We start from the raw sequence: 15,006 nt of genomic DNA, 5'->3' as shown, positions 1-15,006 counted from the left end.
TGTTATCAAACTTAGTTGGGGTGCCGCTCTTCTCTAGACAATATTATATGGAAGGAAAGAAACAACAAAATTTTCAAAGAGAAGCAAAATCCAACCATTAAGATATGGGAAGATATTTGTAATTATATTGATTTGTGGTCTAGTAGAAATAAGCTATTCACAAACTATAAACCGATTTCTATCTCTTTGAACCTTCAAGCTTTCATTCGCTAATCTGTCTCTTTTTAGGCTTCTCTCTAGCCTTCAAACTCCTTCTGTTATGTCTCATATCTAATTCATATATTTGGAGCTCTTTGTGCACCAGTCTCTCTAGAAGTTCCCTGGTTTGTAGTCTGAATTCTATTGTTTCCTTCTAAAAAAACAAAAACATTTTAAAGAGCGCAATATCAAAATTGGAGATCCAAAGGGAAAGAAACTAAAAAGTTGTGGTTAGTCTCAATCAAAATGAGCATAGTGTTTGAGGTTTAGTTGTTTGTGAGAATATGTAGCATTCGGACTTCCAAGTGTATTTTGGTTATTTGATAAATCCTTTTATTTTCAAATTTAAAAAATGCACAATCTCGGTGTTGATCACGGCCGAAATGGACCGAGAAATTAGATTACATTCAAAGAGCTTTTTAAAATTTTTGAAGAATCTCGGTGTTGAGTTCAGATGAGATATATTGACCGAGGAAAACAACATTACGAGTTTTCCGAAATTATGCTACTTTTGAAATGAAAAACTAAAATTGTGCTGCTTACTGTTATTTGCTCAAATTAATGATAAATTAAGCAAATCTTATAAGCTTGAATGTAAGGTTGTTTTATTTTTACCCCAGGTGGATCCTGAACATGGTAATACCATAAAACAAAACACCTCAACTATTTTGTGAAATTAAAATGGTCTAACAATCCAGTTTTTCATGGTAAAAGGAAACATATAAAGCTAGACTATCAGTTTGTGCGAGAAAAGGTAGCTGTGGGTTTTCTTATATTACAAGATATTGTAGCTGACATATTAATAACAATTGTATAATTTGACATTTTGCGCCACACAGGCAGAGCCAACAAATTTATTAACATACAAGTCCAACTTAAAATTAAAAGAAGAAAAAACGCACCGACACAAACCAAACCAAACTTAAGAGACAACATATATTGTAATAGGGCTTCTCACATCGTGAGAACTGTCACTCCACACCAACGAAGCAGATACTATACTTGTAGGATCAATACTTCCTTGAATTGTTAACGTAAATGTGTTCTTTTCTCCCATGCCACTGAATGACAAAACCTTAGGGTTCACTGTGATTGTGAGGCCTTGTGGTGCGCCAAGAATCGTAGATGTATATGTTGATGCATTTGAATCAACACTTGTTAGAGTTCTTGTGAAGAATTGGTTGATGGATTGTGAAGGGGTGGAAGAAAGTGCAAAAGAAGGATAGTTTAAATCCCATACTCTACCAATGTTGGCTGAATTACAAAGAGTATTGTCATTGGAGAGACTTTGGACCATGGCGGAGGTGTAACCTTGGCCACACAAGAATTTCACGTAGTCAGATTCATTGGCATCATAGACCAACCCTGGATTTATTGCCTTTAATGGGTTGATTTGGCCTGCACCATATGCGAATTCTGCTTCTACATTGATATCAGGTTTCAATGGTGTAGCTAAAGAAAATGAAGGGAAAATTGCGAGTTAAAACTATTTTTAGAAATAGTTTGTTCATATACAATCAAAGATGAACGAAAGAACTTAACCAATAGAGAATCAACATAGAAATTTCAGTAGTATGTTAGCTACGGTCTGAGGTAGAGAAAACAATTTTATTATTTTAGAGTGGCAAAATCTAGATTGCAAATCAATATGCATTGTTGATGGTTCTGATACAATTAGAAAGAAACATTGCCCAAACCATCTATGAACTCTGCAGTCTGTTATATCCAATCATATTCCTAAACTTTTTAATTTGATTATTAATCGCTCCTTAGACTGTGGTTTTTTACAATTACACCCAAAACTTTTAATTAGATTAATTAGCTTTCTATAACTTGTTACGTTGTTACATTCAACCCTATGTTAGCAGTGATATCGATATATATTTGTAAAATTAAATTTCATCAATATAAAAACAGTTGAAAATATATGCATCTCATGAACAAGGGTAAATAGAAAATTTTAATATACTTAAGAGATGTTCAGCTACACCTATTGATGATGACTCCTCTCCATTAATTTCTTGTTCAGTTTTCTTTAAATAAAGTAGACTATTAATTGTTACAATTAACAAACTAAAAGGGTTTAAGTGATCAAATTAAAAGTTCGTGAGTGTACGTACTTCTAACAAAGGACAAATTATTGTTCGATTGAAATTAAAAGTTAGGGTGGGTTCATGGTAACAAATTCCATAATAAATTTAGAGTGGTTTGTGCAACTTTAAATTAAAATTGACGTATCCTATTATATCATTACCTGTAGTCATGAGAGCTGACTTGATCGCGGCGGGAGACCAAGTGGGATGGAATGTTTTAACGTACACAGCAGCTGCAGTGGCATGTGGGCAAGACATTGATGTTCCTGAGATTATATTATACATTGTTGTCCTCGAATCTATTACTCCGCTTGAGACCGGTCCAATAGGAGACCATGCCGCCAGAATTTCAGCTCCTGGAGCCGTCAAATCCGGCTGCATATATTGATCTTAGCAAAATATGAAAATGTTATAAAAACAAAAAATGAACACATAGAGAGTTTCTTTTCGGGTAAATCAAATATTTACGAGGGGAGTAACTCGTAAAAAGACTGCAAGATGATTTTTCTATCTTTCCAACGTGAGAATCATCAAAGATAAACACGAAATTTTATCTTAAAATCAAATGACAACGAGAGAAGTATCTCATATGTCTTGTAATGGCAATGGTCGTCGTTGAGGTTTCATCATTATTATCTTTTCAATAGATCCTCAAGTTTTTGTCCCTCTCTCTTCAAGTATGTACAAAATATTATTTTGAGCTTTGTAGTCTCTATATTGATGAATTCATTTCACAACTAATCGACATCTTATATAAAGAACTATAGAACATGTAGTGATCTCTCAGTTTTCTTTTAAATGTGAGATTGATTCTCAAAGCCCATCAAATATACGCAGTACAAAACAATATTGCAAATCACTTCAAATTTCCCTCCACACGACCACTTTAAAAATTCAATTAATTTTATGATAAACTTCATGTTTACTATGTACAAATAACAATCAACAGGAGAAATACAAACCTTGAGAATGTCCAACGTTTCGGGATTAGGTCCCCTAGAGGAAAACGAAACTACGAAAGGAGCATAACTATCATTCACTGCATCACTCTTAAAAATTGTTGCGGTCGGAACTCTGTCGATTGAGATCACATAATCAATCGGAAGTCAATATTAAAACATACAAGACTATCAAACTTTTACTATCAACGCACACTAACATTACGTCGAGAACTCAATTTTCTGAAAATATGGAAGCGTACCCGTTTGAAGCCATGTAGGTTTTAATGGCGTCACCATCCACCGTCTGGAGGTAGGAAGAAGGCAAGGGATAGGAATTTGAAGGATACTTCACGCCATCATCATTCATTACTACGCCGACTGCTTCACTAAAATAAACGAACGCCGAAGGGGCCACTATGGAGTCACAAAGAAGGATTTTTCCACTAACAAGATTGGCATCAACTGAGCCTTCAGAGCAGAATCTATTTTGAACAAAGTATGAAAAATGTTAGTAAAACAAAAACCCGAAAACTCACTCCATAATTATATATTGGAGAGTAAAAAGTAATAATTCTTTTTTCCCTTTCGATACCTGGAGATGGAACCAGTAAAACCTCCATCGATATTGGGAGCATCTCCAGCATAGATTAGAGGATATTGTTTTCCCAAAGGATCAAATGTGTTGATTGTATATCCCTGAACCCAATATTCAAACATATTTGTTTAGCCATTAAAATTTGTAGTTGTATATTATAATTCAATCGATATTCTCTCCCACTTACAAAATAATATCCAAGTGAGAGTCACTACCTGATAAACATTCGTATTGCCAATCTCCACTCTTGACACCAACTTCCTATCTGTAGTGCTTGCAGCAACAGAGAGAGACCATGGAGAGAAATTTCTAATGGTGAAGTAGTCAGGGCCGTCATTTCCAGCAGAGTTGGAGGTCAATATTCCATGCTTCATCGAGTGGAAAGCTCCAATGGCGATTGAGTCGTTGAAGTAATACCGTGCTTCGCTTCCCCCAACCGAAAGAGAAATAATATCAACACCGTCAGCGATTGCATCATCAAACGCTGCAAGAATGTCAGCGTCACTGCACCCATCAGACCAACATATCTTGTAGACAGCAATACGAGCTGAGGGAACCCCTCCTCTGGCTGTGCCAAGTGCAAGACCATACAAACTTGCTTGGCTCACTAGACCGCCAGCTACGGTCGATGCAGTGTGCGTCCCGTGGCCGTTTGAATCTCTAGGACTTGGAATGTCTGCCGTAGGAAACACGTTGTCGCTACGATATGCTCGAGCTCCAATGATTTTTCTAATAATAGATTGGAAGGGTTTATTAATTAGTAATGCCAATATATATTTTAGTCTTTTGATGTTTAAGTCATTTTTTATTTCAAATTTTCTTCTTAATTTCTTAAAAGCTTTTTTTTTTTTCATGAATTGACTTTTTTTTTTTTTTTTGGATTGAGTTTGTATTTCTTTAAATTAACAAAAAAAAAAAAGAAAAAAAAGATGATGTAATGAATAATATTATTTGAGTTGAAAATGTTCTCTATATTGTTTAATTTGATGATAAAATAGACGAAGTAGTCTTTCATCACGTTTTCTTTCTAAAAAACTCATGTTAGTACTTACCACTTGGAAATTAGTTTATTGTTGTAGAATAGACAATCTCATGAACTTATACCTTTGAAGCTTTTCGGTTTGTAATACCATTTTTTAGATTTAATTAGTTTCTATTTGGTCCAATAAACTGAGTAGGATATATACCATAGAAAATAGGTATCAAAAGATGCACCAAATGCATCCATTATGAATTACAAATGCACTCTTGGAAGAACTTCGATAGTTCTTAAAATTGACCTTTCAATTAGGCACAAATTATTAATTAAAAGTGATAAATTTTAATGTTTTGTTGAAAATAGAATCTAAATTTATATCAAATAGTTCAATTAACTTCATAGGTTATTTATTATAAAATTATTAGATGTAAAATTGAATCTTGATGTAACTTATTCGAAAGTGAAAGTCTTACCCAAAAGAAAGTTTAGAAACTTATTAGAGCCATATTGGGTCAAATTTTTAGAAAAATATATATTTTTTTTATTTCCTCTTTTAGATGTTATTTATTATTATTGTTATTATTATTTAAAAACATGAATGAGTGGTTACTTGTTGCAGGTAAAATTGGCAGAAGTTTGGCAAGTGCCCTTCCATTTAGCAGGTATAGGACCATAACCAACGTCACTGAAGCTTGGATTTTCTGGCCATATTCCTGAGTCCAAAACTCCGACCACTATGTCACTTTCAACTTGATTTACACGAGGAACATCCTTTGTAAAACCAAGGAAATCCCATGATCGTGTTGTATGAAGATGCTTCTTTCCACTTGGAAACACTGACACAACGCCCTCCTTTGCTGAAAATATATACATGTCCCAAAAAGAATTATATGGAATATAACTAGTTTGAGTCTTAAATAGGATGAATTGTTGGAATTATTATATGAGGAATACTTAAGACGCATCCTACAGTACTACACCCATGTTTTAACGGTCCTCTCCAAGCGTTAGATATAGTTTGTGCATGTGAAAGATTATGATTGGATATTTGGATGAGTCAGAAAATAGATGACTATAGTATTTCGTTCATTTATCTTAATTTGTTCAATTCACTCCAATGGCAAATAGACAAAACATACCGGAAATCCTATGAGCTTCTTCTTCGGTGAGCTTCACCACGAATCCATTGAAACTTCTCTTGTAGCTGTGGAGTAGGGATTCTGGGGCGAAATTGCTAAAAACATTAAAAAAAAATTGAGTAATTAATTTTTTTAAAAAATCAATTCTAAATAAAAATTTCATTGTAGTGAAAAAATGAATATGAACCTCCCAGTGACTTCTCGCAACATCCTCATATGATGGGAAGGAGTAGAAGCTGTATCCTGTGGTTTATTCCCCATGTATACAATATAAATCTGCATAAACAGTTTTACGCATAGCACACCATTTTAATTTAGCTAGGGACACAAAATTACAGAAAATAAAAACATTAAATTTCTAACATAATTAGACATCTAAGTCTATCAATGTTTTAGACCTTTCGATCAACATTTTCAGAATCGAAGCCAGAAGCGAGCAGACTAGAGACAAGGCCGAGGACGAGGACAAGCGCGAGCTTGAAGATCAGAGAAGAGGACATGATGTTTCTTGTCATTACTAAGGGTGGAAAAACACACATACATATATATGACAAGTTTAAGAAGAAATTAGATAAAGTGAAAAGGAAAAAATTAAGCCTCTTTCATTGAAACTTAAAGAAAGTCAAATTGCATATTACAACCGAATCATCTTCGAAATTCTTCGTTGATTACAAAATTGATATTACAGCCGACCCTTTCAAGCATTTGGTTTAGTCAATCATATATTGAAGAACTTCAACTTCTAGAGTTAGGAGATAGAGGGAAACGGCCCTCTTGATCACAATATTTTTAAAGGTATAATGAATAAAATAACAAGCACACGATATTACACGTAAATAACTTGTTTTAATATTGTTTGAATTGGTCGAATGTATGTTAAAGTTTAATCATTTGGCATGTAAATACAGCTTCTTTTGCAACATGATCTCACTATTGATAGCTTCCTAATCATTCGTGCTTAGATCATCCATATATATTAATTTTTTTTTAACAAAAATACTAAACGGAGATAAAGGATGAATAGAGACATCGATATATCTCAACTAGACTGACACATTTGTAGCATGCTCGTAACACACTAAAGCCAATGGGAGATCTTCATTACACAACTATTAGTATAAAACTTTGAAAGCTCTTGTTTGACAATTGTTTTTCTTTTATATGTCTCATTTGGTAACCAGTTTGCATTTTTAATTTTATTTTTGCTTTTGAAATATGTGATTGCTTACTCACTCTTCTTTTTTAAGTTTCACATGAATCCGTTTAAGCTAACGTTAGAACCTGATTCTGTTTTGGTTTGATGAGCAAAAAGATAGAAGTAGTGTTATAAAATTTATAAATAAATCCTAATACATATAATTTAAAAAAAAAACAATAGTATTTTTTAGATAGAAAGATAGAAGAGAAAGGATTAGTAGGTATATTTGGACATCTAAACTTGGTTACATCCTTTAGCACCTTAATCATATCCAAGCTAAAAAACTAATAGTATTTATAACATGACATGGTGCATTTATGAATATGTAAATATAATATTTTATTTTTAAGCATTAAAATTTTAAATTTAAATACACTAAAAACATAAAATTGTTTTTTTTTTTTAAGAATGTTGATCTTCCGAATTTCATTGGGCAAATGTGAACTGAAATAATTAAACCGAATCTACCACGATGAACCAGCTGCCTTAGTGACAAAATAATTGGGTCAAACACAGGTAGTATGTAAATTTCTCAATCAAATAGTTAAAAGCGCAAGAGTAACTAAATGGGAGGGGGAGTGGGTTGAAGTTGTTTGTTGCAATTGCAGAGAATTTAAATAGAAATTGAATTAGAATCATTAAATGGTCTACCCTAGATTTTTGAGTTCTTTTTCGAATTATAAGGTTAATTATAGATTTATCGAATTAAAAATATTCTATTTTATCTAAGCTTAACTAAATCACATGGAACAACCAAGCGAGAGTCTTAATTGATCAATTAGCTAATTTAGTTAGTTGAAAGAATCATAATTAATTTAAGCAAAAAAGAGTTAAGAATCAGTATTACGCTAAGGTAAATATCAACTGGGAAATTAATATTCATTGTGGTTCCTCCTATGGTTGATTAGAACAAACAAGCGAATTTAACCTTTTTGCCACTTGGGTTGAATCACAATTATATGTCATCTATTATGTTTAGATGCCTAGCTACCAGCAGTACGTACACATACAATCATAAACTTAAACATAGAAAAGGAACAAACAGATGAATCATACAATTATTATATATATCTAATTCTGCCAGGTTAAAATATATATTGTTTTTAGAGGGAAACAGTGCCGCCTATGAACAATAGGCCACCCGGGAGTGGACCTAAATATGAACATGACGCAAACTTCTATTAATTATCGAAGAGGGTACACGAGGGGTTAGAGTGAAGCGCGTAGTCCTTAATTACATAATGGAGCGAAATTGAGAGCTAAGGAGCTAGAAGTATAGTTCTCGAAAAGGGTATGAGGACTGCACCATATGCCTATGAAATTGCATGAATCTTCTCAAAGATTTAGTAAAGTTTTGGGTTTGTGATTATTTGAGAATATTCTGCTATTTCTTTCAATCCATAAGCACCATAAGACTCCAACAACTGCATTGCACACTAGAAGAATTTTGGCCTTTAATGTCGGTTTTAAACCGACATTAAAGGCCTTTAATGTCACTTGGCAACCGACATCTTTGTGAGCGTTATTAAAGGCCTTTAATGTCGGTTGGGCTTTAATGTCGGTTTAAAAACGACATTAAAGGCCTCTTTAATGTCGGTTTAAAAACGACATTAAAGGCCTTTAATGTCACTTGGCAACCGACATCTTTGTGAGCGTTATTAAAGGCCTTTAATGTCGGTTGGGCTTTAATGTCGGTTTAAAAACGACATTAAAGCCCTCTTTAATGTCGGTTTGTCAATTTTCAACCGACATCTTTGATAGTGTTATTGAAGCCCTTTAATGTCGGTTGAACTCTGATATCTCGGTTTAAAACCGACATTAAAGCCTAGTTTTTTGATTCATTTTTACAAATTTATTTTTATTTAATTGTTACATTATTGTCCTATAGATCGATATTGGGTCAATGTAGACAAATATGTTTTTCACACGCCAACAAATCAATGAAATTCATATTATGTTAGAAACTATAACATTTGTCTTTTACATTTGAATACACAAAATAAAATATCAATATTATGTTTATATATACATTCTACAATAGTACATGAAAAAAGATTCTAAGACAAGAATTAAATAATTAAAAATCCTAAATGCCTTCTCAGTCTTCAATTTTCAACGGTCGCTTGGCCATTTCTACACAATCGCTTAGCTTTCAACCCGATATCACTTCAATTATCTACAAACAATATCAAATAAACCATTTATATGAATAACAAAGCTGTTTGAAGTACTAAAATTGCAGAGAAGGATGAAAAGTTCTTAAGATTTTATATCCACACCCCAATCCACATAACTCTCTTCAGTCTACCTCATCCATCAGGCTTTCCTAAATCTTTTCAATCTAATATTAGAAATATTCCATAGATGCAATCATATACAATCCTTTTCCCAAATAAAAAAAAAAAAAAACATTTTATGTGGCAACCTATGAAATCTTGTAATTGATTAGCTCATAATATTGCCCACCAAATGAATAATCAACATTTTTTTACATAACGTTATTATGAAAACCAATATCAATCTATAAAGAAATAAGCAACATCAACACAATAAGCTAAAAAGTAAAGCACAGTTATAGTAACTTCATACTTCATTATCTGCTGATACTTGAAGATGAATAAAAATGAAAACAAAAACCTTATGATTCAAGACAAAGAAAAGCTACTTTACGTGAAAGGATTAAAAAAATTAAAATAGAAGAAAAAGACTAAGAAAAACTACCCGACACCCTTGAAGTAATAAGACCTTCAAGCTTCATGACATTGGGGTGGTCAAGCCTACGCAGGATAAGAATTTCCCTGGCCATAAAACGAACACTTTCAGGATGCATGTTAGCAAATTGTACCTTCTTCAATGCAACAATCTTGTTTGTTTCAATGTCACGGGCCCTATACACACTGTTGTACGTTTCTTGTCCAATCTACATTCGAGTTATTCAAAACATAAGCAGTATAAACTGAGTGTAAAGGCCAAGATATATATCTTAATGAAAATTAGTGTTATATTAAATTCAATATTTTCTTTTGAAGCAAGAACCACCATGGAAAAATATGGGCTCAAATGTAAAAGAGAATAAAACGAACTTACTTGAACAAAACCAGTTCTATAGGTTGTACATCTGTGTCCTTGAGTTCTAATGTAAAAGAGAATAGATGACAAAGAGAATAGATGACAAAGGAAGACCCTTTGAGGTATCGGATAAGAGGTGGTAGTATTCAAAGTTGTTTAACTTGTGAATCAGTGCATGCATCAAAACTAAATTTAGAGTATTGTAATAGAATTTTTTTATTAACAATTGAAGTTAATATATGTACAGTTAAAAAACAACAAAAATTAAGAAAGGAAACTAACGAGCATAATCCTAGTTTGAATTTTTTAGTTAAAAAATAAGTCTTCAATAAGAAATACAAAAGAATGTACAAATGCAAACCTACCAAAAGAAGCCGCCCACCCTAATTAAAGAATGGATCCCAATGTAAAAAATAGACCAAACCGGTAATTAGAAAAACATACAATGAAGAATTAAATTTAATAATCGTTTTGAGGAGCCAAAGGAAGGGATATGCCTCGTTAATGCAACAGGTCTCCATTTATAACTCAGAATCCAATGGTGTCATTAGTGATGATAGAACTAATTACAAGGAGGTCATTCTCAGAAAAGCAAGCATTAATAAGGTACAGATAAGAGATCACCTTCCCCACCTTTAACTTAAAAACCCAATCCGTCCACCACCAACAGAAACTAGCATGCTTAGGTTAGCAATAGAAATTTCCCTTTCATATCCTTTGATTGTGAAAGAATCATTATCTATTGAGGAACACTTCCACAAAAAATGGTGTAAACTCGTGATTAAAATTTAAACTTCTTTTAGGAACCTTAAATTCCAGATATGATTTATCAAAGAATCACCAATCTACCATGATTTGGAGACAAAAGAATTATAGATGATTTGAAGATGAAGTTTTTGGACGTATACCCCTTCCAATCAATTGGTCTTCAAGTTGGTTAAGGCTTTGTTTTTCAAATTTTCCAACAAGGTTCAACTATTCATCAGGCTACCTAATCAAGAAAATTTGTTCTCAACAAGTCCACATCCAAGTTGTCTTCATCACAAATATCTGCCACTATATGGCCTTTTGTGAGAGAGCTGAGCATTCCAAAAATACATTTCCTATCCACCAACCCTCTTAAAAAATACATTTCTTTTCCCTCCCCCACACCAAAACAAACAAAGTGAGAGAAGGAAGGGAACTCGAGGAGATATCCTTCCACAAATTTCACTGTGCATCTTTATTCCCACCCACCAGCTACTCAAAAGTGTGAGACCTGTACTTACTCCCGGTTATCCACCACCATAGAGAATTAGACTCGAGGGATGCCAAAGCCATTTCACCAACAGGGCTTTCTTAACAGTCCTTGGATTTCCAAGTTATAGCCCTCTTGAGTTCACAAGCTTCTCAATCACCTCCTAGCTCACAAGGTGGGAGCCTTTTCCTTCACTGTATTTGATAATTGGTTAAGGTTCAACTCGAAGTAGCACTTTGCTTCTCCCCATCAACATAATTGAAAATCATTACAATTTCCCTATGGATACAAAGCTTGGGGTATGTATTCTGAGAGTTGGGCAGACAATGCTTATATTTTTATAGGTGGGATGCCAAATCCATTCTTGTCTGTAATATTCATTATAGTAACTAAATTTTGATCCATTTTCCATGAAAAGGATTACAAACGCATGTTTATCTTAGGGCAATAGATTTGATTTAGAGTACACACCTACAAAGCAATAGCCAGCCCACAAATGGCAAAAAGATGTCTATTCACATGGTCAGGAGAAGTAAAACCAGTGGTTTCAAAAATTAAAAAAGAAAAAAAAAAAGGAGCATACAAACACCATGGACTATAAATCTAAGCCTCTAAGAAGAAGTTTCTATTCTGCCCAATTCAGGTTACGCTCATATCATAAAAAACACCACAAACTATAAATCTAAGCCTCTAAGAAGAAGTTCCTAGTCTGCCCAATTCAGGTTACGCTCATATCATAGAAACAAAACAAGTGCGTATGTAAAGAAATGTTGCAGAAAAGAGTGCAGAAACAGATCAATAAATGTAAAACTATTAAAACTAACCTTATCCAACTTCTGAAAAGAGTCTGCCTTTCTAGGAACTCATCCATTGATTGCTTCTCCAGCCACAGATGTCAGCCAAGAAGGCCATCCAGCAATAACCAAAGCCCCTTTTTCCCCAATTACAACGCTGATTATTCTAGGTGTTGCATTGTTATTATGTACTCCTAATCTCTTTATTCCATCCTCCATAGTTGGCCGTTCTTGACGCAGGGGCTTGGCACTGCCAACTTTTTCAATGGATGTTACCTTCTCAGCACCATCTGATTCCGTTGTTGATCCAGCATTCTCTTCCCCGGGTTGATTTAGTATCAATCGCGCCATTGCATCACTTTGCCCTCCATCAGAATGTAACACGGATTCTTCTTTCCTCAATGAAGTCCCATGTCTGGAAGATCTATTAGACTTCAAATGCCTCTCTTTGCAATGATTCTCAGCAACATAGTCGTTTGCAACCTCTCTAAAAAACACATCATCTTGAGATCCAACATCACGAGCAAATCTAAAACATCACCATTGAATCCACGAAGATTAATACTAATATGTTACCTAATGTTTGGCTCATAGTTTTCATGATGGTTTTTTTTTAAATTTTTTCAAAAGTAAAGCATAAAAGAGTGACTTTCAAGCACTAAGCCAAATATTACTAGCACATGAATGAATCCAAAACATCACCATTGAATCCACGAACTGCAGAGGCAACAATTTCTTTGGTGCGAGCTTGATAGACTTCAAAAGTCTTACAATCTTCACCGAAAACTCGGTCTTCAAAAAAAAAAAAGCAAAAAGGAAGTAAGAAAAACAGTTAGGAGGAGAAAATTGGGGGAGAAATAGAGAAGGGTAAAGAAGAGAAATGAATGGAAACTTGCCAAATTCAAACTTGTTAGGGTTATTATGAATGAAAATGGAGTTTCCAGAGATTTTCCAAGGGCTTGTGTTGGAGTCCGCCGCTGAGAATGGTCTTGGCTATTGACCAATGATTTTTAATGGTTTTTAATCACAAATAAAATATTCCACTTCTATAAGTTAAAAACAATTGAAACAATAAAAACAAGAAGTTCACCATTTTACTGATATTTTTCAAAACAATCCCTTTTAAAAGAAGCTATGAAAAATTACTTGGTCCACAAATGCATATAAATAAACTATCTACTCCAAAACAATAAAAGGGAAAAAAAAAACTTCATACCTTCTTCTTCTTCTTCTTCTGCCACACCCCGACGCAAGAGTACGTGGTTCCAAGATCGATTCCGACGGCCATAGTAAATCTTCAAATCATTGATGGAAAAAAGAATTTACGATGATAGGAAATGAAAGCAAGAAATTTTGATTAGGGTTAGAAGATTTCAAAGTTATAAGGAGGAAGAAGAAAGGAGGAGAATTTATATAGAAACTATTAAAGAAAAAAAAGGTAAAGTAAGAGAGAGAAAACTTGATTTTTTACCAAATTTAAAAAAATAAAAAATTACAAAGGGGCTTTAATGTCGGTTTTAAACCGACATTAAAGCTCTCTCTTTAATGTCGGTTTAAAACCGACATTAAACGTCCGCCTTTTGAAAACTGACATTAAAGCCCATTTTTCATTTTTTCCACCCGACATTAATGACCAGATTTGTTGTAGTGGCAGGTGATTATGTTTCTCATATTGGTTGAACCCAATTGGCTAAGAGACTTGCATAGTGAGATCAGCATATCTTTATAAGGAATTTGATGATTAATTTTCTATTATAGAGTACCCCATAGATAGTTGGTTGATCTATAGTGGACAAAGAGATGATCATAGCATTTGTTACTGAAGTTACACAGAACACACCAATTCGGATTTAGACAGAAATTCGGCAATTTGCGTTGCAGGACTTCCATGGTGTTTATGCCCTCGTGAATCATCATCTAGATGAAAATTTTGCATTTTTCGGATGCATGACCTCCAAATATTGAGAAAAGTATTGCCTTTTTTACCCATACTAAATGGAGAACATCTTGTTACTTTCAAGCTTCCAAGTTGGCTTGCTGATGCCATTGTCTTCTCGATGAACTGGCAAATTGTCACTAATTTAATTCCATAATGTGAGTTCTCTGTCATTCATGGTTCTTCTTGGATTTATATTGATTCATTGGCCATCATTTGCATTTAAAGCTTCTTTAATTGTTTGATCCTTAGATAGGGAGAGAGGAAAGAGTACTCGAGGATATCTGATAGAAAGGGGGTCATCTTGACTCCAATTGGAATTCCAAAAAGAAATTAATTCACCGTTGTTCACCTCCCAAGCATGATTATTTTCTAACTAGGTAAGCCTCTTGATAATGGATCTCCATGGAGCTCTATTAAAGCTATACTTTCCTTACGTAGGAATAGAGCTCATGAAAGTTCCTTTATATTTGGCTTGAATCATTTTTCTCCATAGGGCATAAGGTTCCATGTGATACCGCCAAAGCCATTTTGAGAGAAGGGAAAAGTTTGTGCTACAAAAGGCTGGTGATACCTAGCCCTCCTTTTTCCTTGGGGGTTGTGACTTTCGACCAATTGATAATATGTGAGCCTTTGGCACCACTATTGTCTCTCCATAGAAAATTCTTCGAGAATCTCTCAATGCTTTTGTAGACCGAGGTTGGGGCTTTAAAGACAAAGAGTTGGTAAGTAGGAAGCTACCTGTAATTGATTAAGGTGAGTTTTCCACCTTTGAAAATTTGGGAGTATTTCCAGTTGCTAAGCTTTTTGTTGATCTTATCTTCAAT

At 33.9% G+C, this 15,006-nt stretch overlaps 1 protein-coding gene across 1 annotated transcript; it reads right to left on the bottom strand.

Moving 5' to 3' along the window:
- Window positions 1–937: 937 nt before the first annotated feature.
- Window positions 938–6,460, bottom strand: LOC103500258 (cucumisin-like). The gene is made up of 10 exons (XM_008463503.3): window positions 6,344–6,460; window positions 6,133–6,221; window positions 5,946–6,040; window positions 5,417–5,663; window positions 4,043–4,556; window positions 3,825–3,928; window positions 3,493–3,714; window positions 3,254–3,365; window positions 2,453–2,666; window positions 938–1,650 (listed from the first exon to the last, which is right to left on the bottom strand). Exons 1-10 carry the CDS (start codon window positions 6,458–6,460, stop codon window positions 1,121–1,123), a joined length of 2,244 nt encoding a protein of 747 aa, XP_008461725.2. The 3' UTR covers window positions 938–1,120.
- Window positions 6,461–15,006: the final 8,546 nt, after the last annotated feature.

The sequence above is a fragment of the Cucumis melo genome, chromosome 10, assembly GCF_025177605.1.
Source record: "Cucumis melo cultivar AY chromosome 10, USDA_Cmelo_AY_1.0, whole genome shotgun sequence".
Taxonomy (NCBI): domain Eukaryota; kingdom Viridiplantae; phylum Streptophyta; class Magnoliopsida; order Cucurbitales; family Cucurbitaceae; genus Cucumis; species Cucumis melo.
Note: the sequence above shows the minus strand (reverse complement) of the source record. Positions and strands in the feature narration are given on the sequence as shown.